This window comes from Ochotona princeps, chromosome 2, assembly GCF_030435755.1.
Source record: "Ochotona princeps isolate mOchPri1 chromosome 2, mOchPri1.hap1, whole genome shotgun sequence".
Classification (NCBI taxonomy): domain Eukaryota; kingdom Metazoa; phylum Chordata; class Mammalia; order Lagomorpha; family Ochotonidae; genus Ochotona; species Ochotona princeps.
In genome coordinates, this window is record NC_080833.1 from 17,516,113 (window position 1) to 17,541,025 (window position 24,913).

Genomic DNA, 24,913 nt, shown 5'->3' on the forward strand with positions numbered 1-24,913 from the left:
GTCGCCCAGGGTAAAATTTCGGAAGCCAGAAAGACTGTCGTGAGCAGGAAGTGCTTCTGAACAGGCAAAGGAGGCAAGGCTAGGCCCGCCCGCCTCCCTCCCAGCTCCCCACCTTGGGGGTCCTCCCCCTGGTCCCGGGGAGCCTCTCTGCCCGGTAGCCCGTGGGGATCGTGTCCCGGGGATCCCCACCAGAGCGTTTCTGCACCAACGTCTCTACGGAGCCCAGGTAGAGGGGGCACAAGTCCTGAACCTCGCGCTGCTGGGGCGCGTCCGGCAACGATGCCGAGGTCCCCGGGCTGGGCGCGCACGCGATGCCCGCCTAGGCACCGGCGTAGCGGATTCTCCAGCGCTTTCCTTTCCCACTTTTCCCGGCCGCGGTCCCCCACCCTCGCCACTTAGCCGGTCGGAGCCCCCGCGGTCGTGACCTCCGTCCCGGGCCGCACTCACCTTGAAGGCGACGGGCAGCGTCTTGTTGCAGCGCCAATGCGAGGGGAGCACGGAGCAGAGGAAGTTGGGGCTGTCGGTGCGCACGAGTTCGCCCGCGTGGTCTGCCAGCACGTCCACCATCGAGCGCACCTCCGGCCGGGTGCGCCCGCCGGGCCCCACGGTCGCCTGTGCGCCCAGCGCGCCGCTGTTCTCGCCCATCTTACCGCCGCCGCCGCCGCCGCCGCCGCCGCAGGGGAAGGCCGTGGAGGGAGGTGTGAAGCGGCGGCTGGTGCTCGGGTCTACGGGAATACGCATAACAGCGGCCGTCAGGGCGCGCGGGGCGGCGGCTGCGGCGGCTCCCCCGGGGTGGCCGGCGCGGGCGTCTCGTCAGCCACCGCTGCCGCGAGAAGCGGGAAAGCAGAAGCGGCGGCGCGTCCCGGGCCTCAGCGCGCAGGGGGCGGCGCCCGGGGCTGCCCCGCCGCCGCCAGGGCCCGGCCGCCGCGAGGCCTCGTTGCCCCGACGGCCGCGCGCAGTGTGCCCGCTAGGACCGCATCTCTGGGCGCGCGGGCCGCTCCTCTCGGCGGTCCCGGCTGCGTGCGCCGCAGCGGGGCCCGTGCGGGCTGTGCCGCCGCCGCCCGCCCGCCCGCCCCACCACTCGGCGGCCGCCACAGCCCCGGAGCGAAAATCCTAGAGAATCAAGTGGCGGCGCCACGGTCCCCGGCGCGGGGTTAGTAGCCGGGGGCCCGCGGGGCGGGGCCGGCCCGAGCGACGCGCCGCGCAGCCAATCGGAGCGCCGCCTCGCCGGACCCTCGTGGGGGGAGGCCGGGCCCCGCCAAGGCCGCCCCGCGGGGAGCGACGCACGCCCCGCCCTGCCGAGGTAGCCGGGGCCCCGAGAGGCAGCCGTGGGCGTGGCAGCCCCGGGGCCCCGGGAGTTCGAAAGAGCGGGGCACCGAATCTGTCAAGTCGTTGGGAGCGTCCGGGCAGCCCCCCTCCAGGGTCGCGTCTGCCCGGAGCGGGCCGTAGCCCTCCTTCTCTCCTGCTCTCTGGGCCCCATCGCTCCTTCCCCAGGAAGCCAGGAACCCGCCTTGGGCATGCGGAGTGACCAGGCCTGCGAAAGGGCGCGAGGAACCTCCCCAAGGAAACGTACTCGCCCTGTGCCCGCGCGCTTTGGTCCCGCAACTTGCTTTGCGCCAAAAGCCCGCATCGCACTGGGGACCCCACTGCCGTCGGGTGGCCTCTGCAAGCTCCCCATTTGGTGCAACCTTGGTCTCGGCCTCGGGGTCCCTATGCCAGGCTAGGGACAGGCAGAAGGGGGTCCCCCACGGACTCACAACCCCGGTCCTCTCCGCTCTTTCCACAAAACAAATGTCACAAGGTGCAGGCCTTGGGGCGCAGTGCTTCGTTGCAGCGACCTATGACGCTGTGAAAACCACGCGGGGCCTGCTGTCCCCTCCATGCTGAACCCTTGTCCTGCATCTTGGAACTGGATGCACGTCCATGGCCGGGGAGAAACCGCGAGGAGTAGCCGCCAGGACGTCGGCCCCAGTCTCCGTGGAAGATCAATGTGCTCCCTGCGTGGGCCTGGAGAGTGGCCCCAGCGCATCCAAGCCTTGGACCGTGCGCTCGGAGCATCGCGGGACCATGGACCGCCCCGCTTCTCGGTCCTCGGCCTCTGATCCTACTCCCCTGCTTCCCCGCAGACACGCCCCTTCTCTCCCACTTTCTCCGCTGGCTAAGGGACGGGCCGCTGCAGGGAGCAGGGGACAGGGAAGATCAAACCTTTATTTGCTGACAGTATCCCCTCAGATGTACTCTCGGGACCTTAGGGCACTGGCGCCAAGCGAGTCTCCAGACCCCTTTGGAGAGGGCATTGGACTTTCGTTGCCCCTGGAGTGGAGCTAGTGCAAAGCAACGAATTCCAAGCCTCGGGAACAGAACAGCTGTAGGGCGGGAACAGAACAGCTGTAGGGCTCAAGGAGGCTGCAAGATCCCACCCAGGACCTGAGACGCGCCAAGCACACGACATTTCGTTGTCGCCAAACGAAATCGAGTCCTGCGTGTGGTCCAGAGGACGGAACTCCGGTCCAACCCATACGCCCTTGGAGAACGGGCTCCTGTGTGGGCCCCATACCAGCCTCTCGCCCACCAGAAAATCAGGGACAACGAGGGGACGTGCCTGAACCAGCTTTGAGAGCCTGCAGCTAGAAGCTGTCAGCCTCGGGGGCCAGGACCCCTGCGCCCTCGGAAGCGCCGGCTGCAGGAGCTGCACAACCCGAGGAAAGCAGGGATCCGGCCCTTGGCGAGCGGACCTCCGGAAGCTTCCCAGGGGAGAGTCCACTCCACCCTGAAGCCAAGTATGGCGCTGGGCCCGGGCGGGCGACCCGTGCTGCCCTCCGGCGGCTCCAGGGCCGCGGCTCGCGGCTTCTGGGGTTTGTAAATTCGATTCCTCGAGCGGTTTCAGTTTGCAGCCGTGCCCTTCACTTCTTCCTCCGCCTGATTACTACCTCAGACTGGGTAACAAGCGGATTTCCTGAGAACCCGGGACCCGCCGGGGGACCTGGCGAGGCCCCGGCCCTCCGGAGGGCGCTCGCTGCCCTTGGGTGCCGGAAGCCGGAGACGCGGGTGGCTGGCGAGTGGGTCCCCAGCCCAAGGCCTCTGGGGCCTCCGGGGCAGCGGCAATCGCCGGAGCCACCGCTAGTTGGCGACTGTGCCCTGCCCCGGCCAGCAGTGGCCAGCCGAGGCCCTGCGTGCGCACAGATGTGCGCCAGCTGTGGCCCACGTGCCCAGGCGCGGCGGGCAGCCTCCTCCGGGCCGCCCTTTCTGGACAGACTGCCCACGCTTCTTCGCCATCTAGGCGCCCACGGCTAGAACAAACTGATGTCCCGGCTCCAGCACCAAGACCCAGCCTCCAAAGGACGGGCGCTGTGTGACTTCGTTTGCAGCAGCCCTGCGCCCTTGGCGTCGCTACTTTGTCTTCGCGGGAACTGCGGCCCTTTCCTGACTCACCGTGGTGGCTGGGGGCAGGGGCACGCCGCAGAAAAGCAGCCCCGGGTCTCCCCGATTTCTATCCACCTTACCTACCTGCCGCTAACCTTCTCCCTCCCCAGCCCGGACCGACAATCCGGCCGCCTTTTCTGCCGGCCGAACTCCCACTCGGCGCGCCTGAGGCGCGCCCTCTTTCCATCTCGTGCGGGCACTGGCCTCCTCTTCCTCTTCCACCGGACCCTGGCACAGACAGTGCCATTTCTCCCCAAGTGCCGCCAGCTCCGCGCTCCGCAGGCTGTCCGCGTCGGAAGGTCAGTCCCCTCCCCCCGCCACTTCTCCAATGCCTTGGCCCCAAGCTTGGTAATTTGGAACCCAACGTAGTACTCTAAGACATTTATCTCGCCCCCAGACGAAGGGTGGGATCCGCCGGTAGTGCTCATCCAGGAGCCTATTCCAAATGCCTTCTTGTGGAAGGTGTTTTACATTCATGGGCAAGTCCCACTCCTAGGGAGTAGCCAGGGCCTGAGGCGAGGCAGGAACCCCACATATCTGGCCCCTAAGAGGCCCGTGGGCTGTAGAAGCATGCGGAACTGCAGTTCCCTAAGTCTGAATCCCCACAATGATGGCAGGGCTTCAACCTGCATCCTGCAGCTGCATCGCGGGGATTCCCTAGTAGCTGTCTCCCCCAGTAGTATGGGCACGCCCCATCCAGGCCAAATGCAGCTACTGTTATTAGGAAAATGTCCAGTTCTCACATTCAGCGCTTGGTGGGGACTCAGAGCCTCATCCAGGCAGGTTTGTCTGTTGGGGTCCACCTAGGGGCAGCGGACATCACCTGTAAGCCTCCTCAGGCCAACCAGGTCCCCAGGAGGGCTTTCCAGCATGAGTAACAGGTGCGCAAGCTTTGGTCTTTTTTCACTTTGGAAACCTTCTGGTCCCATTATTCTCTCTCGCTCTCTCTCTCTCTCCTCCCTGCCCCCCCCCCACGCCCCTTCTCTGTCCCCATTCTTGGGGGAGGAACAGAGGGAGGAAGAAGAGTGGCAGAGAGTACGGTAGTGAGGCCACAGCGACAGGCTCTTGCTGTGTGTCTGTGTGTCTGGTTGTTGCTCAGGGTCTGCACCCCTCCAAGCCTGGGTCCTCTGCCAGGTTAGCTGAGATGGTTGTCATAGCCAGGCACCCTCCAGCTGCAAAGTCTGACTTGACTCCAATTCTGAGCTGTGGAGGTACCGGCTGGTAAGGCCATCACTGCTTACACCCTGCTGAGGGGTGAAGCAGGTAAGGGCAGAGCCCATCTCCACGGGGTACAGTCACCAGGACTTGGGCATCTGTAGACTCCCCAGACCCAGCCAGGAGGGTTTGCCAGGCCCTCCCAAGAGCCTCCTGTGCCAAGGTCTGCTCAGGGAAACCCTCACTTGACATCAGCAGGTGGTGGGAAGCAAGAATCCAAGTGTCCGTTTCTGGAAGGGTGAACAGGGTGAGATTGAAAAAGTCAGAGAGCCACAAATTAGGGTCTGGAATGAGCTAGGCAAGGCTGGGCTGGGCTGGAGTGGGGTGAGGAGGGTACAGGGGGAAGGCACTCAGCTGCCCAAAGCAGGGGCTGTCTGGCCTGGGTTCTGTCTGGGGGACCACAATGGGAATGGGGAGTTGCACAGGGAGTTACAGTCCCAAGGGCGCAGCCTCCCTGCCATGACACAACCAACCTCCGACCCCTCACCGCTGGGGTGGAAGCACAGGAATCGGCTTTTTTCATCTCTGGGCCTGAATGATGAAGGGGCTCTTCCCAGTCTTTCTGCCAGGTCAGATCCCCAGATCCGTGGCACTTCACATGACCAGAGACCGGAGCCCAGGGTCCCTCGCTACACCCCACACCTCGCTGCTTTCTACAGCGGGCAGCCCTGGATCCCCAGGCTGGGCAGAAGTAAGAGGGCGCTCGGCTAGGAGGGTGGGAGAGAGAGAGGGGCGGGAAGCAGCTAGGAGAGAGCCTGCGCTTGGAGGTCCCAGCACGCTCTGAGCATCGCGCACAATGCACGGGCAAGCCCTGAGAGGCGGGATCCTCCTTGGAATCCCACCCTTTGACCGGCCTTCCTACGGCTCTCCCTGCGCTTCTATTTTGTCTCCTACAAATCGGGGAACTAATTCTAGCAGAGAAGCACTTGATCTGTGACTCTGATGATTGACCGTTGCCTAATAATGTCCCTATTTGCTAGCTGCCCTGCAGGGCAGGGAGCGTCCCCACCGTGGCTCCGCCCTCTGCCTTTTACAGGTGGGGAAATCCAAGTGAGCATGCAAAAAGCTTCCACTCACAGACCCCTGAACGGGAATGAGGGTGGGGGAGCCCTTTCGGTAACCTGAAGCCAGCTTGATCTGAAACCTCTAGGCGGCTAGCGGAACCAAGCGGTGGACTCACCCTCCTTACCTCACGCAGGTGCAGCGCCACCTGGGGACAGAGCTATCAAATCCGAGGCCACCACTGTGGTGGTGCAGTGGTGGGAGGGAACTCAGGGAGGCTTCCTGAAGAGTCCTGCGCCCAGCCCCAGGGTGTGGCCTCAGCTCTGACAGGTGGAGAAGGGACTTCTGCACATCCCACAGTTACAGTTATTTCTGGGGTAGCTGAAGTTGGTTCCTCCAGAGCTCAGAGAGGTTGAGTAAGTTGGCCAAGGTCACGCAGCTTGGAAGCAGTGACCCTGGACCCCATGTTCCTGCCTACTGCAACCTGTTCTCAACCAGATGTACCAAGTCACAGCCATGGGATAGAATCCAGGCAGAAATCAGAATTTGGCAGCATCAGCCTCCACAGGGCTCTGAGATGTCAGATTGCAAGCTCCCGTTAACCGCGGAGGTACTGAAGCCTGGGGAGGACAAGCGTCACAGGGGAGCTCAGCCAGAGTCTCGGTGCCCCTCCCCTGGCCCCCTCGTACCATCTCTGATCCAGGTGCCTTTTTCTCCCACCACCCACTAGGCAGTTCCTAGGCCCCGCCTGCCCCTGTCTGGGATTTTCCACCTCCCAAAAAAAGGTCCTAATGGCTGTCAGTCCTTGTGAAGCCTTAATTGATCTCAGAGGCCGATGGCTTGGAGGAGACGGGGCCGTGGGCTTACGCAGATGAAGATTACGGCTGCATTTCATGTGGTGGCAAAGGAACGCCTCAGACATTCCTGCCAGCAATAAAAGCCACATGGCTTTCCAGCATCGCCCTTGGAAAAGAAAGAAAGCTCAGGCCTTTGCGGAAAGAAATCAACTATGTGCTGTATGCATGGCATGAGATAAAAACGGGCAGAGCCAGGTGGAGAACAGTCAGTCTTTCACGGCGTCCTGATGGCTGCTGAGGGTGGCAGGGCCTGGTGCTCCTGACCCCAGCTACAGCCCTGGCCAGCAGGGTGGCACCTATGGAGAAAGGGACTCACCTTCCACCTGAACCGGCTGGGAGGCAACCCTGGTAGCCCAGAGCACAGACTGCCACCTAGGGCCTTGCTGTCAGAGGGCTCCGAGCTTGCTGTACTGCTTTCTGCTACTTCCTTGAAAGGCACAGTGCTCCTTGATGAAGGGTCTGTATTTTCGTTTTGTTCTGGGTCTCCCACCTGACTAATGGGTCCTTACTACACATGCCTCGTTAGCCAAGCACCAGCTTCCCCCTCTCTCCCTTTCTGTGCCTGGAGAGTGGCCTTTCTTGAGCATCTACTTTCAAATTCACCTCCCCTGAGATGAACTTCTGAACAACTATGTGAACTGCACAGGTGCAGAAACAGACTCCAAGAAGCTTCCCTGCGCCGAGGAAGCCCAGCCTTGCACTCTGGCCCCCTGTCTCCAGCTGCGTGCACATCAGACTTCTGCTATTGCTCATCTTTGTCATGTCCAGCAGTGGTGATAAACACACACTCAGGCTTTTCTCTCCCCAAGTCACAAAGATACAGTGAGGCCAGGGATGGATACCTGCTCAAGCCCACGCATAATCAAGGACCTGGGCTGCAGTGGGCTCCCAGCCTTGGAGCTGTGCCATCTGTGAACTTACGAGCTTTCGATATGTGGACCGTGACCTTGAGAAAGGCCTGGAGTATAGCCAGAGCCCTGGCTTCCCCAGTGCTGCATTCTAAACATCTGTAAGTCCTTCCTTATATTTTCTCTGACTGGCTGGAAGCAGCATTGCAGCTAAAACATTATTTTAAAGAGATTTGTTTTGCTTATTTGAAGGGCAGAGTTACAGAGATGGGCAGGAGGAAACACAGAGAGAAAGGCATCTTGATCTATTTGTTCATTCCCCGAAAGGCTACAGTAACCCTGGGCTAAGCCAAGCTGAAGTCAGAAGCCTGGAACCCTACCCAGGTCTCCGACATGCATGGCAAGGGCCCGAGTACTTGGGACATCTTCTGTTGCTTTTCCAGGTACGTTGGAATCGGAAGTGAAAGTGAAGCAGTAAGGCCTTGAATAACATTCATAGGAGTTACTGGTAAAGCAGGTGGCAGGTTAACACGCTGCCCCACTCCCACCTGGCATTTTGGTGAACTCAAAGGAAAGGAGGTGAAACTCTCAATGACTCTAAGGAAGTCAGAGCTGATCGGCACCCAAAGGCTGTTGTGTTCTAGAAGCTGGGCTGGGCCGGGGCTTGTGTACCTGTTTGTCAACAACAGGCCCATTCTCTTGCTCCTTGCTGGGTGAGTTAAGGTAAGTCCTTTTCCTTTCTGGAGCTCAGACTCCCCTTCAGGGAGACAGGTACAGTTGCCCACATGTGGTCTCCAGGAGGCCAGCCTGGTTGCCCTGCACAAACCTTCTGTGGAGCCCATACCCTGCTTCCCACCTTGCCCACTTGAGACTGCCAGGCATCCCATGTGCCCGGGGCCTGGAAGTCACAGCTCAGAGGCCTTGGTAGGCACTCCAAGTCCTATGCTGTGGTCTGAATGCTCTTCCACAGTCCTTTGTTGAAACTTGATCCCCAGGGTGGTAACATTAAGAGGTGTGGCCTTTGGAGAAGTGACTAAGTTGCGAGCAAGCATCCTGCCCACAAGAGTGGTTTATGTAAGGGGTGGAGGACCCGGTGGGTAGCCTGTTTCTCATCAAGATTCCTTCATCGGTTCCAGCTCCCTGTTTCAGCTTCCTGCCGATGCCAACCCTGAGAGGCAGCAGTGGCGGCTCCAGTCATTGGGTCCCTGCAACCACATGGGAAACCTGTACTGAGTTCCTGGCTGCTGGCCCTGTCCCAGCCACAGCTGTGCTGGGCACTGGGGAGAACCAATGGATGGGAGCTGTCTCCCTCTCCACCTGTCAGTTTCCCTTCCATTTTCGGTGACTCTCAAGTAAATTAATTAATTTAAAGGGCAACAGGGACCTTGCATGGTCTGTTTGGTCCTTCTGCCTTCCACCACAGGAGGGCACAGCATTCATCCCCTTGGGAGGACCCAGCAGCCCAGTGCCACCCAGGGAGCAGTGATGAGGTCTTCAGTGGACACTGAACTCACTCGCACCTTGATCTTGGCTGTCCCAGCCCTGGCATGGCCAGGCATGGGTCAGTGTCTCTATTTCTAAATCACCCATTAAGGTGTGGTTATTGCACCATCAACTGGATGAAGACACTCTCTTTGGAGGAGAACAGGCCAGGTGAGTGCAGTCACAGGTTGGCCTCTCTTCTTGGGGCTGTTCTTTCACCAGAAAACCAGGAAGGGTGGGTAGATTCTAGGACCTGAGAGGCAGCTGAGGTTGGAAGCCAGGCTGAGAAAGGTACTGCCAAACCCTATGCACATACACAGCACACAGGCCTGTGAGACACACACAGCACACCCACCTGACACACACACCACACACTTGAGGCACACATACCTGTGGCACACACACCACACGTACACCTGTAACACACACAGTAAACATGTCAAACCAAAATCTTCCTGCAACCCAAATCCTCCTGGCTCACACACATGTAGTACATGTGTTTACAGGTACGCATAAGCATACATGCTCATGAGAGACACACAGCACATGTGCCAAAAGCATACACACAGCCCAAATGCTCATGGACCACACATAGGGCATGTGTTCATTAGCAATTCACATACACACAAAGGTACACCCACACACACACACACATCCTCCCTGGACAAGCCCTGGAGTTTTCTGCTGCCCCTCAACTTGGAGGCATAGACATCCAGCCCCTTGCTTAGTGGTTTTAATTCCCTCTGCCACCATCCCTGGAGGCAAGGTAAGCATGGCTGTGCAGGCCCAGCTGACTAGAGGGCTGTGGCAAGGGTGCCCCCAGGCAGCCTGGGCTGGAGGGCAGGGCACTGGCCTGGGGCCCACGTGGGTCAGCACTGATACAGCTTTGGAGTCCCTCCCTCTTGTTCCATGAAGCCTTCTAGAGGCGCCGGCTTCTTTTCTCACCTGTGAAATGGGGTAACTGTGCTGCTGCTCCCAGGGCTGTGAAGGCAGCACCTGGCAGCAGCTGCTCTCAGCACCACGTGCCATCCCTGTCTCTGACCCCAGGTCCCCTGGTGAGCTCTGAAGGATCTAGAACTTAGTCCTGGAGAAGAGCAAGCCTGGGGTGGAAAGCAAGTGCTGCACCTGCAGGTGAGTACTGAGGACCCCTGGGTGCTTGGCTCCAGGCAAGGAGAAGTGCAGAAAACTGGCTGGAAATCAAGCGAATCATGCTCCTTTGGAGGGAGAGTTCCCTGTTAAGTAAAGACATTCCAGGGGAAGTCAGATGTTGTAGAAGGGGTTCAAGTGTTAGATGGGACAGGAGGCAGATGGTCACCCCAGAGTGACCAGACAGGAAACCTTACTGACTCCAAAGCTACATCATTCCTGACCCAGTCATCTGTGGATCAGAGTGTACCAGCTCTGAGTGCCCTGAGAGCTGACTACTGGCACATCACCTGCTCACTATGTGTCCTTGGGGGAGCTCCTCAAGCCTCAGTTTCCCCACCTGGGAAACAGGGAAAACAGATAATTGTCCATGCACACCCCGCCAAATCCCTTTAGTAGCTTCTGTAACTTGTTTCTCCTATTTTTGACCTCTCTAATTTGCCCCCAGATTTCTGCTCTTTTAAATAGAAAATGACATTAAAAGCAACATGGATGCAGACAGGCAAGAGAAAGGTTTCTACAGGAGCCAAGAGAGAGAGAGACCCTCCATGTCTCCCCATGTGGCAGGGTGAGCAGGGCACATTGAGGATGCCCTAACCACGTCAGGGCAGGGCTCTGTTTTTAAAAACCAGCTGATGAGATGTGGGATGTCTGCTTGGTTATCACACTGGAAGATGGCCTGACATGTTACACATTCTTCTGGATCTATAACATAGACTAAAGTACTTAAAGATATGCTTAAAGGAAAACAAATAATAAAAACTAGAGAAAGGTCCCCACCCAGCCCAACACCTTGGAAAAGAAACAGACCTACATGCCTCAGGCTACACTGAGCTGCCCAGCTGCGCATGGGCCCTGGAGTTGGGTGTATTCACTCTTGGCCAAGTCAGTGTTTCAGCCAGGTTGTCTTCTGCCTGTTCACTGTCATCCCAGCCCCCAGAGGCCCTGGGAAACCATGTCATCTGGCAGGCCATGCATGCACACCTTCTCCTGATGGTGGCGCTCCTTAGCTCCCACTCCTAGCCTCCCCATCTCCAGGAAAGGCAGAGCTGGGGTGAGGACCCAGATCTGCTTGTGGGGAAGCCGAGGACTTACTGTCTGTAGTGACCTCTTCCCTGGGGCTAGCTCTTGGGTCCCAGTGACCGATGCTGTATAAACATGTGCTTACGCTCACGGTTTCCAGTCATGCTCTGGTATTGGGTATCATCATCTCTCCCTTTTGTAATGGGGTAGGGGTAACTGGGGTATCAGGTTAGCTGTTTCTCCACATTCAGAGCCTGGGGAGGGTGAAGAGGGGTGTGTCAGTACGGAGCCTTGAATTTTGGCAATGCTGCCAAGCCTGGCTGAGTGGGAATCACAGACTCACAATCGACTTTGGACCCAAAACCCTGGTCCCTGAAGGCTAGCAGGGGTGGATACAGAGTGAGGGGGGACACTGAGTGGGAGATCGGCTTTCAGTGTGACAGCCATCACTGTCAGCGTAAACTTGTCACTGGCAGGGAGGTGACCTTTGTGACCTGTGTGTCTGTGGCTGCCTGAAGCTCCCTGCCCATCTTCCAACCTCAGGACCCTCAATGACACCTGAGCTTGTTCCTATCCCCAAGAGAGGGGCCTTGCATCACCTCCAGGGAGCCCTACACTTGGGGGAAAGGACAGAGGAGGAGCAGCTGGCTTTGCGCCTCAACAAGCACCTGCTGAGCACCTCTTCTTTAGGTGCCAGGAATTCAGCAGCAGCTAGGAGTGCCATGGAGGCAGGTGACTCCAGCATGGAAGATGGAAGACAGGTAAGGATACAGGTGAACAAACCCAGTACTGGATGAGGCCAGGAATGCGGCTGAAGGCATGAGCATGGCTGACTGGGTCGACAGACTCACGGCTCGTCACCGATCCTTCAGGTCAAGCCATCAGGGAGGGCTGTCTGAGGAGGTGGCACTGGAGCAGGATCTGAAGGTAGAGGAGGATTGAGGAAGAGGAAGGACGAAGCAGACAGGTGGGAGCACCCCCTGCATGCCCAGGGCATCAGATTTTCTACCTTCCTGCTCCCCTCCACTCTGCCGCCCATTCTGCGGTTCCTAAGACTTGGTACCTTTCCTCTTTTCTGCTTCCCCCAAGGCTGGAGAGGGAAGGAACCCGGCCAGCCTAGCCTAGCCCTGAATGCCAGGACCAGATCTGATCCAGTGCCCAGCTTCCTGCCTGGTGCTCCTCAGGCCTGCCTGCAACTGTGCTGGGCCAGCAGCTGCCTGGAGTCGGACTGTGGGCACACTCCCCAGAGGTCACAGGGCTGGAAACGTGGGTAGTTCGGGCGGGTTGGGCGGGGGTCCCAGGCGGGAGGCGCCCAGCCCTGATTGGAACAAGGTGGCTGTACTGGCAGCCCAACCGGGCTCCATTGATCTTGCCCGGTGTTCCAGCCAACGGGCGGGGCCAGCGCCGGGCAGGCTGCCGGGATCCCCAGGTGTGGGGACACACTGGGGGGTAGGGCTTTTCATGTGGCCATGCGGCAGGCCTACCACCCAGCACATGGGGGAAGACAGGGCGTCAGCGGCACTTCGACGAGGGGCAGGGCAGGGGGTGGAGGGAGAGCTGTAGATTCAGAATCCCATAGCCCGCCAATGCTGGGCTCCTGGAGGTGGGACATGACCTGACTTCCCTCTTGCTGCCTAAAGAGCTAGGTTCTATGACCGCCCCACTGACAGATGGGAAAACTGAGGCTTGGGGAGGTTAAGTACCCTGCCTGTGCCACATGGTTTTGAGATCTTCCACGTGGGTGTCAGGAACCCAGTTGTCACTGCCGCCTCCCATGGCATGCACGGGCAGGAAGCTGGAGTCAGGAGCCACAGCTGGGTATTGAGTCCTGGCCCTGTGATATGGGACCTTGCTGAGCTGAAGGATCACCTCCACCCTGAGGTTTCTGACAGAGAGCCAAAACACCTGAGGATCAGGCTCTCTTGGAGTGTGGGAGTGTCGGCTGGCCTTGGGGCTCAGGAGACTGGCTCCTGTGTTATAGAAGCAGATTTGCAGAGGGGACATGGGTCTTGAGGTCACACGCTGCCCACAGGCCATGGGCTGTGCTGGACCAGGTCTCACCACTCATGCACATCATCCTGGGAACTTAGCTGCTATCTTGAGTCTGCCCTGTGAGTCGGCCTCAATGGAGTTTGATATAACTTTTAGTCTCTGTCCTCTCCTTGTACCTGGCCCCTCCCTCACCTTGCTGCAGCTACGCTGGTCTCCAGCATGCCACACCTCTCCCACCAACTGCAGGACTTTTTTTGTGTGTTCTGCCTTCTGCCCAGAAGGCCCCCAAACCCCCTGTCTGCAGGGCTCAACTCCCCACCTCAAATGGGCCCTTGCTGCTTCCTCCAAGCCGGTCTGGTAGGCAGACTATGGGCATCAAAGATGAACGCATCCTAAGCTCCAAACCTGTGACTGTGACATCCTATGTAGCACAAGAGATCTCTGCTATGGGATGAAGATGAAAGAATGAGATGGGGGAGATTGACTTGGATTATGTGGGTGGGCCCAACGTGACTTCACAGGTGCAAAGGAGTACTCAGCTAGGCTGGGAAGCACTGATTAGAGAGCCATGACAGAGTGGCACTTTGTGGCTTGGCCCAGGGCTGCTGACCTTGGAGATGGAAGCCATGGCTAAGGAAGGCAGGCAATATCACCGGAAACTGGATGGGACCAGGAAATGAACTGCCTGCAGATCCTTCTGGAAGCAGTTCAGCCCTAGCCATGCTTTGACCTCAGCTAGGTGCACAGGGTTGCTGATGGCCTGGACCAAAAGTGGGAAGGTGTGCGTCCTATGAAGCCTGCAAGTGTGGTCCCAGCAGCAGAGGGCGCATCCCCTTGTCCTGCCAGAGGTGCAGTGCTGGAGCACCGGGTCAGTGCCTAGGAACAGGTTCCCCACACACACCACGTCTCGTCTCCACGTGGGTGGGCAGCAGCTTGGCGACTGTGCACCTCTGCACCCCCTGAGTAGTCAGATTTCTCAACCATACACACAGTAAACCCAATCCCACCACACAGCACACCCGCTCGCACAGAATTTCAGATAAACAACAGCCCACTTTTTGGCCTCAATAGTGCAACTAGTCATTGTTTATAGTGCAATAGACTGGTCTCAATAGAGCAACTAGTCATTGTTTATCTGAAATTCAAATAATTTGCATGTCGTGCATTTAATCTGGAAAGCACAGCCAGGAACTATAATAGTTCCTGAGTATATATGGCATGGGTCTTCTGAAAATTTCTGCAAAAGGAATTGAAAGATTTTATGTTGGTACGTGGCATTATTGAAATCCATGAATCATTTTTCATAATAGGTATTTTACAAAGCATCTCTGTCTTTTCTAGAATGATTGATTGGTTTATTGATTTGAAAATTAGAGTTACAGACAGAGGAGGGGGGAGAGGAAGAGAGAGGGAGAGAGAGAGAGAGAAAGAGAGAGAGAGAGAGATCGTTCATCTATGGTTTAATCTGCAGATGGACTCAATAGCTAAAGTTGGGCCGGGCTGAAGCCAGCAGCCAGGAGCTTCTTCTGGATCTCCCAAGTGGGTACATGGGCCCAAGCAGCTCCACTGCTTTCCCAGTTACGTTAACTGGGAGCTGGATCAGAAATAGAGCAGCCAGGGCTTCAGTTGATGCCAAGACTGGATGTTGGCATTGTAGGTGATGGCTTTACCTGCGACATCACCATTCTTGCCACCATAACAGGCACTTTTCAGTCCCTTAAAAAATCTATTTATGGGCCTGGCACGATAACTCAGTGGCTAAACCCTCGTCTTGCATGCTCCAGTATCCCATATGGGTGCCGGTTCCTGTCCCAGCTGCTCCACTTCCCATCCAGCTCCCTACATGTGGCCTGAGAAAACAGTAGAGAATGGCACAAAGCCTTGGGATCCTGAACCTGCATGGGAGACCTGGTGAAAGTTCCTGGCTCCTGGCTTCGGATTGGCTCAGCTCTGGCTGTTGAGGCTACTTGAGGAAGATCTTTCCCTCTGTGTCTCCTTCTCTCTTTAAATTTGAAATTACCTCAAATAAAATTAAATAAATCTTTAAAAAAACTTATTTAGTTGAAAGACTGATAGAGAAGGCAGGTGATGAGAGAGAGAGAGAAAATATTTTAGCCATTAGTTCACTCCTCAAATGTTTGCCACAAATAGGGCTGGGCCAGGCTGAAGCCAGGAGCAAGGAACTCCATGTGGGTCTCCCACACGAGTAATAGGCTCTGAGCACTTAGTGTGTCCTTTTCTGCCTACCTAGACACATTAACAGGAAGCTGGATGAGAAGCAGAGTAGCTGGGACTCAAAACAGGCTCCAAATGTGGGACGCAAGCATCACAGGTAGCAGCCTGAACCTGCTGTGCTGTGCCATGATGCTGGGACCTCGCAAACTTTTTCAAGACCTTTCATATGCACAGATATATTTTTAACATCAAACTAACCTTATCTTTTTATTTTGTGTGAACTTTTTGAAGTCTGCCCATATTCTGGGATCTCAAGGAACATCTACTGAGGCTTGTGTTACAACACAATGAGCATAACGGCTGTCTGTGACACTGGTATTCCACATGGGTGCAGGTTTGAGTTCACGCTGCTCCATGTCTGATTCAGCTACCTGCTAATGTCCTGGGAAAGGAGCAGAGGCTGGCCCACGCGCGTGGTGCCCTGCCCATCCATTCTGGGGAGACACAAATGGAGTTTCTGGCTCCTGGCTTTGGACTGACTCAGCCAGGGCTGTTTTGGCCCTGTTTTAGGGAGTGAATCAGCAGATGGAAAATTTCTTTCTTTCCATCTCTCTCAGTCACTCCACCTTTCAAATAAATAAATAAAATACATGTTTGAAAGAAGAAATATCTATTAAATGAGTGAACTAAATCCATGAATGAATTTGCATTCATTTCTAGCCTCAGCATCTTCACTGGCTTCCAAAACACCTGCAGGATCATGGTCACAAAAGACCAGAACAGGCAATGTTTCTCCCTTGCTTACCTGCCAGGCACTGTGTTGTACAATTGCTCATCCACCTAGTTCTAGTAATAGACCACCAAGTCCATCAGTCCATTTCCCAGACAAGAAAATTGAGGCCCCGGAGGTCCAATAAGTTGTTCAAAATCACACAGTCATCAAGTGGCTGAGCTAGGCAATTCCCAGCTCTTGATCCTGATTCACTGAGGGCAACATTGTGGCACAGTGAGTTAGGGGGGATACAATGAGCTAGGGGAGCCACACTTGAAACACTGGCATCTTTTATCAGAGCATCATTGCAGTCCCAGTTGCTTTGCTTCCCATTCAGCTCCTTGCTAACACGTAGGAAAAGCAGCGAAAGATGGTCCCCATATACACAGGAGACTAGGATGGAATTCCAGGCTCCCAATTGTAGTCATTTGGGGAGTGAACCTGTGGATGGAAGGTGTGTATGTGTGTGTGTGTGTGGTCCCTCTCTCTTACTCTCTGTCACCCTGTCTTTAAAATAAATAAATAAATAAATCGGGCCTGGCGGCGTGGCCTAGCGGCTAAAGTCCTTGACCTTGAACGCCCCGGGATCCCATATGGGTGCCGGTTCTAATCCCGGCAGCTCCACTTCCCATCCAGCTGCCTGCTTGTGGCCTGGGAAAGCAGTTGAGGACAGCCCAATGCATTGGGACCCTGCACCCGCGTGGGAGACCTGGAAGAGGTTCCTGGTTCCCGGCTTCGGATTGGCGCAGCACCGGCCCGTTGCGGCTCACTTGGGGAGTGAATCATCGGATGGAAGATCTTCCTCTCTGTCTCTCCTCCTCTCTGTATATCTGACTTTCCAATAAAAATAAATAAATCTTAAAAAAAAAATAAATCCTAAAAGCATCTGATGTGTGGAACATTCCAGCTGTGTTTCCTCCTCCTCTAACAGCCAGTAGTCTCTCCCACTCTCCATGGCTGCCAAAGTCTTCCCTATATGCCTAAGCTTTGTCCTTATTCCCCTGGTGTGTGAAATGGGCTCTGGGCCCCCTCCCCTCCCTGTTCCCATGGTTTCCTGTCCTCTTTCTGTGAATGAATGAATGGGTGTGTGGATGAAAGAATGAATGAACATCTTTCCCTCTGTGGCCCTGACTGTTAGGGCTTTTGACAGGGGAAAAAAAATCCCCAATCTCCCCCCTGCTACCCTCCAACCTCTTAAAACAAAACACATTTTTTGAGGTATAAAAATAATGCGTATTCATTAAAGAGAAATTGGAAAATAATAAAATTATGAGGAAGAAAATTAAAACCACCCAAAATCCTGCCACCCAGAACAATGGCTGACGTTTCAGGTTAGGCCCCCTGGCTCCCTACTGCATGGAGAGTTCCTCGCTGCCCCTACCCCTCCCGCTGCCGTTCCTTCCCTGTGTGTCCAGCATTGGACTGCACGGTCTGTGTGGGTGGGGACCTGTGCTGGAGACTAACCAACACACTAGGTGTGCTTCCTGCTGTGTTGTGAAACCTCTCTTGGGAGGCAAGGGCCTGGATGCGGTGGGGGTGGGGTATGGAGAGGCTCTCCCGTCCCCGCCCCCACTACTGGACCACCACTGTGTCCCCTTGTGGTCAGCCGTCAAGGGTGTTTCTGGATTTCTTCGTTGGCAAGGCAGTGCTGGGAGCACCCTGGTGTGGAGTTTTAGCCACATGCTTGATTGGCCCTCCCTGGGCACAGGCTCTGGGACCAGGACTCTGAGGTTTGGAGGGACCCTGCCAGCTCTATGTAACCCTCCCTGCAGCTACCTCAGGTGACCCACGCTGTCCAGCAGCTTTGGGCTTGGGAGGAAGCCAGCTCTTCTTCCGCCTCTCCTAGAGATAACCAACCCCTGTCTACATCCCCTCACTAGTTGCAGCCAAGGCTGAGGACACCCATCTTCAGCCATTTGTGGCTTCCCTGGGGTCCCAAGCTCCCTGTTTTTACTGCCAACCAAAGCAGCTGCAGAGGTGGCTGTGGTCTCAGGGTGATTATGATCTAGGGCCCAGGGAGATGTCACCCTCGCTGGCCATTCACCAGCTGGGCTGGCCCAGGACCCACAGCATTCCCCCCTGGGGTGTGGGCTGGCTGGAATCCAATTTACAGATGAGAATATGGAGAGTCTAGAGAGTCATAGAGGAGTGGAGGCTCACTCTATGCCTGCCTGTGTATGGTGGGGGAATCTGACTGTCCCTCGTCATGGCCATATTCAGGGAACTGTGAGCATTTGGGGCACTCTTCCCCTCACCTGCTGTCTGCAAGGCTGGGCTCGGCCCTAAATGCTGAGCAACCAGTTCCTGCTTCTATCCCTAGAGGATCCTACACCTTTTCCTCTCCATTGATAAAATGGGAGAGCAGGTATCTGGATGAGAGCCTCCTGGGCTTATGGCGGCTCAGGGCAGAGCTGGTGGGTGGAGCTCCGAGCTGAGTCAACGGGAGAAAGAACTCTGTCAGACAGGCCGCTGACCACAGCCGGGTCTTTGGGGGGTTGGAACCAGCAGGCCTTGGCCCCTGGCTGGGTTTAGGGACCCGACAACCCAGAGGAGGACTACTCCCTCCCCCAAGCCTGGGACAGATGCAAGGCTATTTTTTAACCAACCTCACAGGAAGACGAGGCCAGAAATGAGTTCAGGGGGTTAACCCAGGCCCCTGGGGGCCCTTCCTATTTGCATCGGCGTGGCCTTGCCACCCAGGGAGCTGTGTGCACTTTATGCAGGCTCCCTGGAGCCCACCACAGCTCCCAGCAGCGCTGACCTTCACAGCCGCAGCTGGAAGGTTCCGTGTGTCGCCGGTGTGAGCAGGGCCTTGCTTTTCTCTCTCCCTCTGTGCAGCATCTCCATAGGGCTAGCTTGCCTTCCCCACTTCTGCCTTCCTGGAGGTGGCAGGGGGCCCCGAGCAGGGCCCTTCTCTTTCTGGCCTCAGGTTCCCCACCTGTCAAACTATCCAGGCATCTCTGACTTCCCCAGCTGGGAAGCTTTGTGATCAGGGCTCTTCTACGCCTCCAGTCCCAGGCTCCTCTCGGCCCCTTTCCAAGGAAACATGGGCCAGTGGAGGCGTCCTGAGACCTCATGGGGTGAGGAAGGTTTCCCGGCCAGAGCAGAGGGAACCTGTGTGGGTGGGGCACAGCTGCCTTCCCGTGCAGCCTCCCGCAGGCCGCAGACCCAGGTGTCTCCTGGGGTACCCAGGAAGAGGTTCCTGGAAAGCCTGTGGGTGTTTGTCATGGTGGGCATGCCTGCTGAGCTGTGTGTGTGTGTGTGTGTGTCTGTGATTTCATGGTGGGCGTGGGCACACAAGCCAAGATGCCTCAAGTGGAGGCAGGTAGGCCAGACTTTGGTTGCTGTGCCAGGGGAGGCTTGTATGGAGGCCTAGCCCAACCCCCAGCCCTACTCAGATTCACCACAGGCAGACGTGTGGGGGAGGTGAATGCCAGCAGGGGTCCCATGAGAGAGGGTGCATGGCAGGGAGCAAAGTGTGCAGGGCAGGGGGGCCTCATGGGGAGCACACACACTGAGCCCCAAAGCTGTCAGGACCCCCAGAAAGCCAGAATGGGTGCCTGTGGGAGAAGAGCAGCCCAACCCTGCCTCTGCTGGACTGACCGCTTAAACAACACTGTTAATCACACTAATTGAATCTCCTGCCCCCACAGTACAAGTAATCCCAGCACAATGCAAAACCTTGGGAAAGGCGGAAAAGCACAGTGACTAGGTTAAAGCCCCAAATCTTTGAGCCGGAGCGACGAGTGGGAGCACCCTGAGCGATGGCGTCTGTGGCCGTCTCTGGACCCCACAGGCTGAGCCCCTCACACAGGGCTCCCCAGTCCTCGTTCACTCTGGCAGAGTGGGGGTGCTAACTGCCCCCAGTGTCTGGGAGAGGAAGCCAGAGACAAAGCAGGCTGTAGGAAGAGAAAAGCAGAACTATGATTTGAATCCAGGTCTGGCTAATTGGGGGGCACAATTCTCCACCAGGAGTCAGGGCTACCCTCCAGCTCTGGATGCCCCAGGGCCAAGTGTCCATTTCTGCAGTCCTCCAGTGGTGTTTTCTAGGCACATCTCGTTGTCAGGCCTGGCTCAGTACTGGCAGATGAGGCCGCAAGCTGAGCCCCCAAGCAGCCACAGGCTGACCCCTCACCCGGGCCACAGCTCAGCTCTTGGTCCCAGCTGTCACTGAGGCCCTGCCCTTGTCACTGACCAAGCTGCAGTCCCGTCCCCGCTGAGCCAGCCCTGTTCCATACCTGTGGTGTACCCAGCCCACGGCCAGTGTCTACTCTTCAGGCCCACTGTCCACAAGAACAGGGAGAGGGAGGCCACTGGAGTCCACCCACCCAGGCCAGCCACCCTGCCCTTGGCCTTGGCCCGGGAGGCTGCAGCTGACAGAGAAGCCCTCTCTGAGCTCAACAGGTGTAGGTCCAGGGCAGTCCCCTAGGAGCTTCCTTCCTGCCCAAATCCTCATGCTGTGGTCTCCCCTTCCTTCTCTGGAGATCCAAGGAAGGATACTCCCTGTTGTCACTTTAGCTGAAAGCAACAGGGCAGGGCTGGAAGGGGTGGGAGTAGGGTTTGAACCCAGGCCTGCTAACCACTGCTGTCATGGGGGAGGGGCTCTGACCGGCTGCCTGGGGAACCCTCTGAGGTCAACAGTGATCATGGTTCTGTCTTTTCATTCCTCATTTTCTCCAACTGTGCTCTGGCATGCATGAGTACCATCACCTTTAAGTGCCAGGTGCATGGAATCTATACCATCCCTTCTCTTGGCCCTCAAATGATTGATGGCTGGCCCATTGCTCAGGCAGAGAAGTGGAGCCCAAAAAAGGCAGTGATTCATCTGGCAAGAAGGTGGCACGGCAAGGCACACTGGGCTCTCCAGTCTTCCAGGATGCGGCTGAGGGTCATGAGCACAGCCAGTTCTTCGCAGGAGGGAGGCTAATGGGAGACACAGGTGCTCCCCGGTCGGAGGAAAACTCAGTCTGCTCAGGGCTGCGGTGAAGTCCACGGCTCTGGACTCAGGCTGCTTGCCTTTGAATTCCAGCTGGGTGACCTTGGGCAGGAGGGTTAGCCTCTCTATGTGTCTGCCTTCTCATGTATAAAATGGGCTTCATGACAACAATCACCTCTGGGGCTGTAAGGGTGACATGAGCAAAGCTACAGAAAACCCTTAGTGCAGGCACACTGTAAGACCTCTCTCTGTGTTTGCTTACGGTAATTCAGAGTTGAGTTCTCATCCTCTCTATTTTCTAGACACTCACACATTTCAATTTTTTACTTGTCCTTTTTGTATTTAGGACCTAGCATATTTTCCTTTTAATTTCATACAATTTCCTAAGTCCTTAGAAAGGTGATTGTCCTGTGTTCACAGTCGCTGGTGGACTGAACAGTCCTTGAGATGGCTTTTCTCAAAGCGGGCTTCCTAACGCACGGGCCCCTTCCAGATGTGACTTTTCACTAGCACATTAAAGGCTCTGAAAAGTCCTGCAGCAAAGCACAGTTGGCCATTGTGTGCTAGCACTGATCTCTGCTTGCCAGCTCTGGCTCAACACAGTGGAGAGCACCATTCCTCTCCTGGTGTCTGGCACGAGGCCGGCAGACGAGAGCCGTGACTATGATGGCTTGCCTGCCTCCAAGGCAGTCAGCTCCAGTAACATGGTATCCTTGAGTCATAGCACACCGGGGTGGCCAGCGATGTGTATAGCCCTATTCTACAGAGTAGGAAGCTGAGGTCTACAGGAGTTAAGTGGTCACACAGCCAGGAAGCAGCCTATCTGGAAGACAAATCCCATAGCTGCGGTTCGAAACTCCACGCTCTCTCTTCTGCGTGTTGATGGGAAAAGTAAGAATGGATTCCGCTCGCCAGGATCACTTTTTCTAGGATAAGCTTTTAAAAACTTAAAGGGTTGGGGCTGCTATTGTGGCACTCGGGGTTAAGCTGCTGCCCACATTGCTACCATCCCAATGGGAGCACTGGTTTGAGTCCCGGCTGCTCCACGTAAGATCCAGCTCCCTGCTAATGCACCTGGGAAAACAGCAGAGGATGGTCCAAGTGCTTGCACTCCTGTACCCATGTGGGAGACCTGGAAGAAGCTCCTGCTTTCAGCTTGGCCCAGTCTCAGTTGTTGTTAACTATTTGGAGCGTGACACAGCAGATAAAAGTAACTTTATCTTTCTCTGTGATTTCCAAATAAATAAATCTTCAAACAAAGCCTTAAGGGTTTTTGCCCTCTAAAGTTGAATGTATAAAAACTTCAAAATCCTCAACAGCATTCTTCCAACCTTAAATGCGGTGTGGGCTTTTCACATACATGATTTTCCAAACATATTGCATGGAAAAAAATGAGAAACGCTGTAATGTCATCTCAAGAAATAAGAGGGTTTGCAGTTGGCCACATGCTCCTTTGGACCCTCATGGTCCAACCCTGGAGCCATTAGCCATGTGGACTTTGTTTGCATGAAAAGACTAAAACCAAAAAGATTAAAAGTGCAGTTCTTTCCCTGTTGCGTGGGCTGCATTCCAAGGGCTACCTATTCCCACGGAGCTTGTGGTTCCCACAAGGGGCAGCACAAGGAACTCAGCCAGCAGAGGTGTCAAAGAGGACCTGGTGACAGCACTGTTCTAGATTCTTCCGAGGCACCCTAGCACATCTGTATAATCACTATTAATATTCTAATGCAGCTCTTGAATATAGTTCCCCATACCTTCAATTTGGAGGCAAAAACAAGACATGGGAAAAAAATAAACCGGAAGGAAATACATCGAATGATGGTGGTTTTCTCTGGGTATTGAAATGACTGGGTTCATTTTTAATTTTCCTAGCTCCTTCAGGTGTCCTGCACCATAACCAGCCCAGAGGGGGACGTTGACTGGCTTTCCCCAATGTTCTTATAAGGTCTCAAGTGTTCAAAGGTATGAACTCCCTCAAGACTTAGGGCATTACTGTTTTCTTTTTCTTTCTTTGAAAGGCAGCAAGACAGAGAAAGAGAGATTTCCTAGCTACTGAGTCACCCCTAATTGCCTGCTACACCAACCAGGGCTAAGCCAGACCAAAGTCAGGAGGAGCCAGAAACTCAATCCAGCCCTCACAGGTGGGTGGCATGTGCCTAAGAAACTGAGCCATTACCTGTTGCCTCCCAAGGTGCACATTAGCAGGAAACTGGAGCTGGGGTTTGAGCCCAGTCATCCCCACACAGTTTGATGATGTCCAAGTGATATCGCCATCATTGTGCCAAATGCACACCCTTATCATTATTATTTTATTTTATTTTATTATTTATTATTTTTACTTCATTACTTACATAGTATTATGTGACACAGTTACATAGGTACTTGGGTTCTCCCCACCCCTCCCCAAACCCTCCCACCATCATTATTATTTTTATAGCTATTTGTTCACTAGTATTTTTAAATTTTTATTTATTTTAATTGGAAAGTCAAATATGCAGAGAGGAGGAGAGACAGAGAAGATCTTCCGTCTGCTAATTTACTCCCTAAGTGGTCACAACAGCTGGAGCTGAGCTGATCTGAAACCAGGAGCTTCCTCCAGGTCTTCCACGCAGGTGCAGGGCCCTAAGACTTTGGACCATCCTCTACTGCTTTCCCAGGCCACAAGCAGGGAGCTGGATGGAAAGTGGAGCTACCGGGACATGAACCAGTGCCCATATGGGATCCCGGAACATGCAAGGCGAGAACTTCAGCCATTAGCCTACTGTGCTGGGCCCTCATTATTTTTCAAATTGTGCTCACATCCAAGGGGAAGACAGAAGTCCACCCCTCCAGGCAAAGGTTCTGTTGGCCAGGCATGATCTCATGCCTCAGGAGCCTGTGAAGTTACAAGGGAAGGGCTGGTGCTGGGAACAGTGTTCGGGGACCCGTACCCTGAAATGTGTTTTGCACCCAGGGCCTTGCAGTTACCTTTTGCACTGGGCCTTGAGACTCAAGTGGCCTTCACTGCTCCTGGAGTACCCCCAAGGTGTTTGAGTGTCACTGTGACAGCTTTGACTCTTTGCCCCGGTTCTGTCTGACTACAGACATGGTCATCCACCGAGCTCTCTATAAGTCTGAGAACCTGCACACTCTGGCTGCTCAGACGTGCGACTAAGCAGTGATAACAATAGGCCTGGTGAGCGGGTGCGGCAGGCCGCTGTGGGCGCCAGGTGCACGTCCACGCTGGCCTGTTTCAGAGGGTTGCCCTCCACATCACGGGCCGCTTTGTCCCACATCACTGCCAGCTCAGCTCCTGCCCGCACTCCTGGCTAACCCCAGGCCCAAGCCACCAGCCCCTCTACAGGACCACAAACCCCCTCTACACTTTCCTCACTCTTCTCAGAGTCAATGCTTTCTTAGGGTCTGCAAAGGGCCAGACTGTGCTCTGGTCATACAGAGAATAAACCACCTGACTTAGAGGAGTCAGGGAGGGCTCCAAGGAGGTGGTGTGGCCAGGTCTTCAGGAAGAGGAAACATCAGCCAGGTAGTAAGGTAGCAGGGGGATTCCTGATGGTCTGGCTTTGATGCTAGGCAGATCCTGGGCTTTGTTAGATTTTTTTTTTTTTAGGTGATCTTGAGTTAAAGTGACTTCCCTTGGCTGAGCCTCAGTCTCCCCATCTACGAGGGTAATAATAATGACAAAGTCTGTTACAGGGCCATGGTAGAGACTGAGTGTGACACGCTCTCAAGGAGACTGCCTCCACGCCTGGTGCAGTGCGTCACAGACAGGGGTTCCGTTTGCTCCAACTTGGGGAGCTGCAACCAGCCCCTGTCACCTGCCTGGGTCTTCACAAGCAGTGGGGTGTAACTAATGGAGATACAGGAAGACTCAGAGAAAACCCAAGGCTGCAGCCAGGAGGGAGGGACGCAGCTAGGGGGGCCATGGCGGCTGCACCACAAAGCCCCTGGAGTTTCAAACAGCTTCTGCAGCTTCCAGGCTGTGGGGTTTGGGCCTCAGTTTCTCCATTTGTAAACTGAAAGGCAGCCAGCGCTGGTTCCAGAG

At 55.6% G+C, this 24,913-nt stretch overlaps 1 protein-coding gene across 1 annotated transcript in view; it reads right to left on the reverse strand.

Annotated features, from left to right (window-relative positions):
- The window catches only part of RUNX3 (RUNX family transcription factor 3), a 52,924-nt gene that overhangs the window by 21,061 nt on the left and 6,950 nt on the right, over positions 1–24,913 (reverse strand). Inside the window, exon 2 of the mRNA XM_058676988.1 lies at positions 448–725. Coding sequence (XP_058532971.1) covers positions 448–725 — 278 coding nt within the window. The remainder of the gene's footprint in view (positions 1–447; positions 726–24,913) is intronic.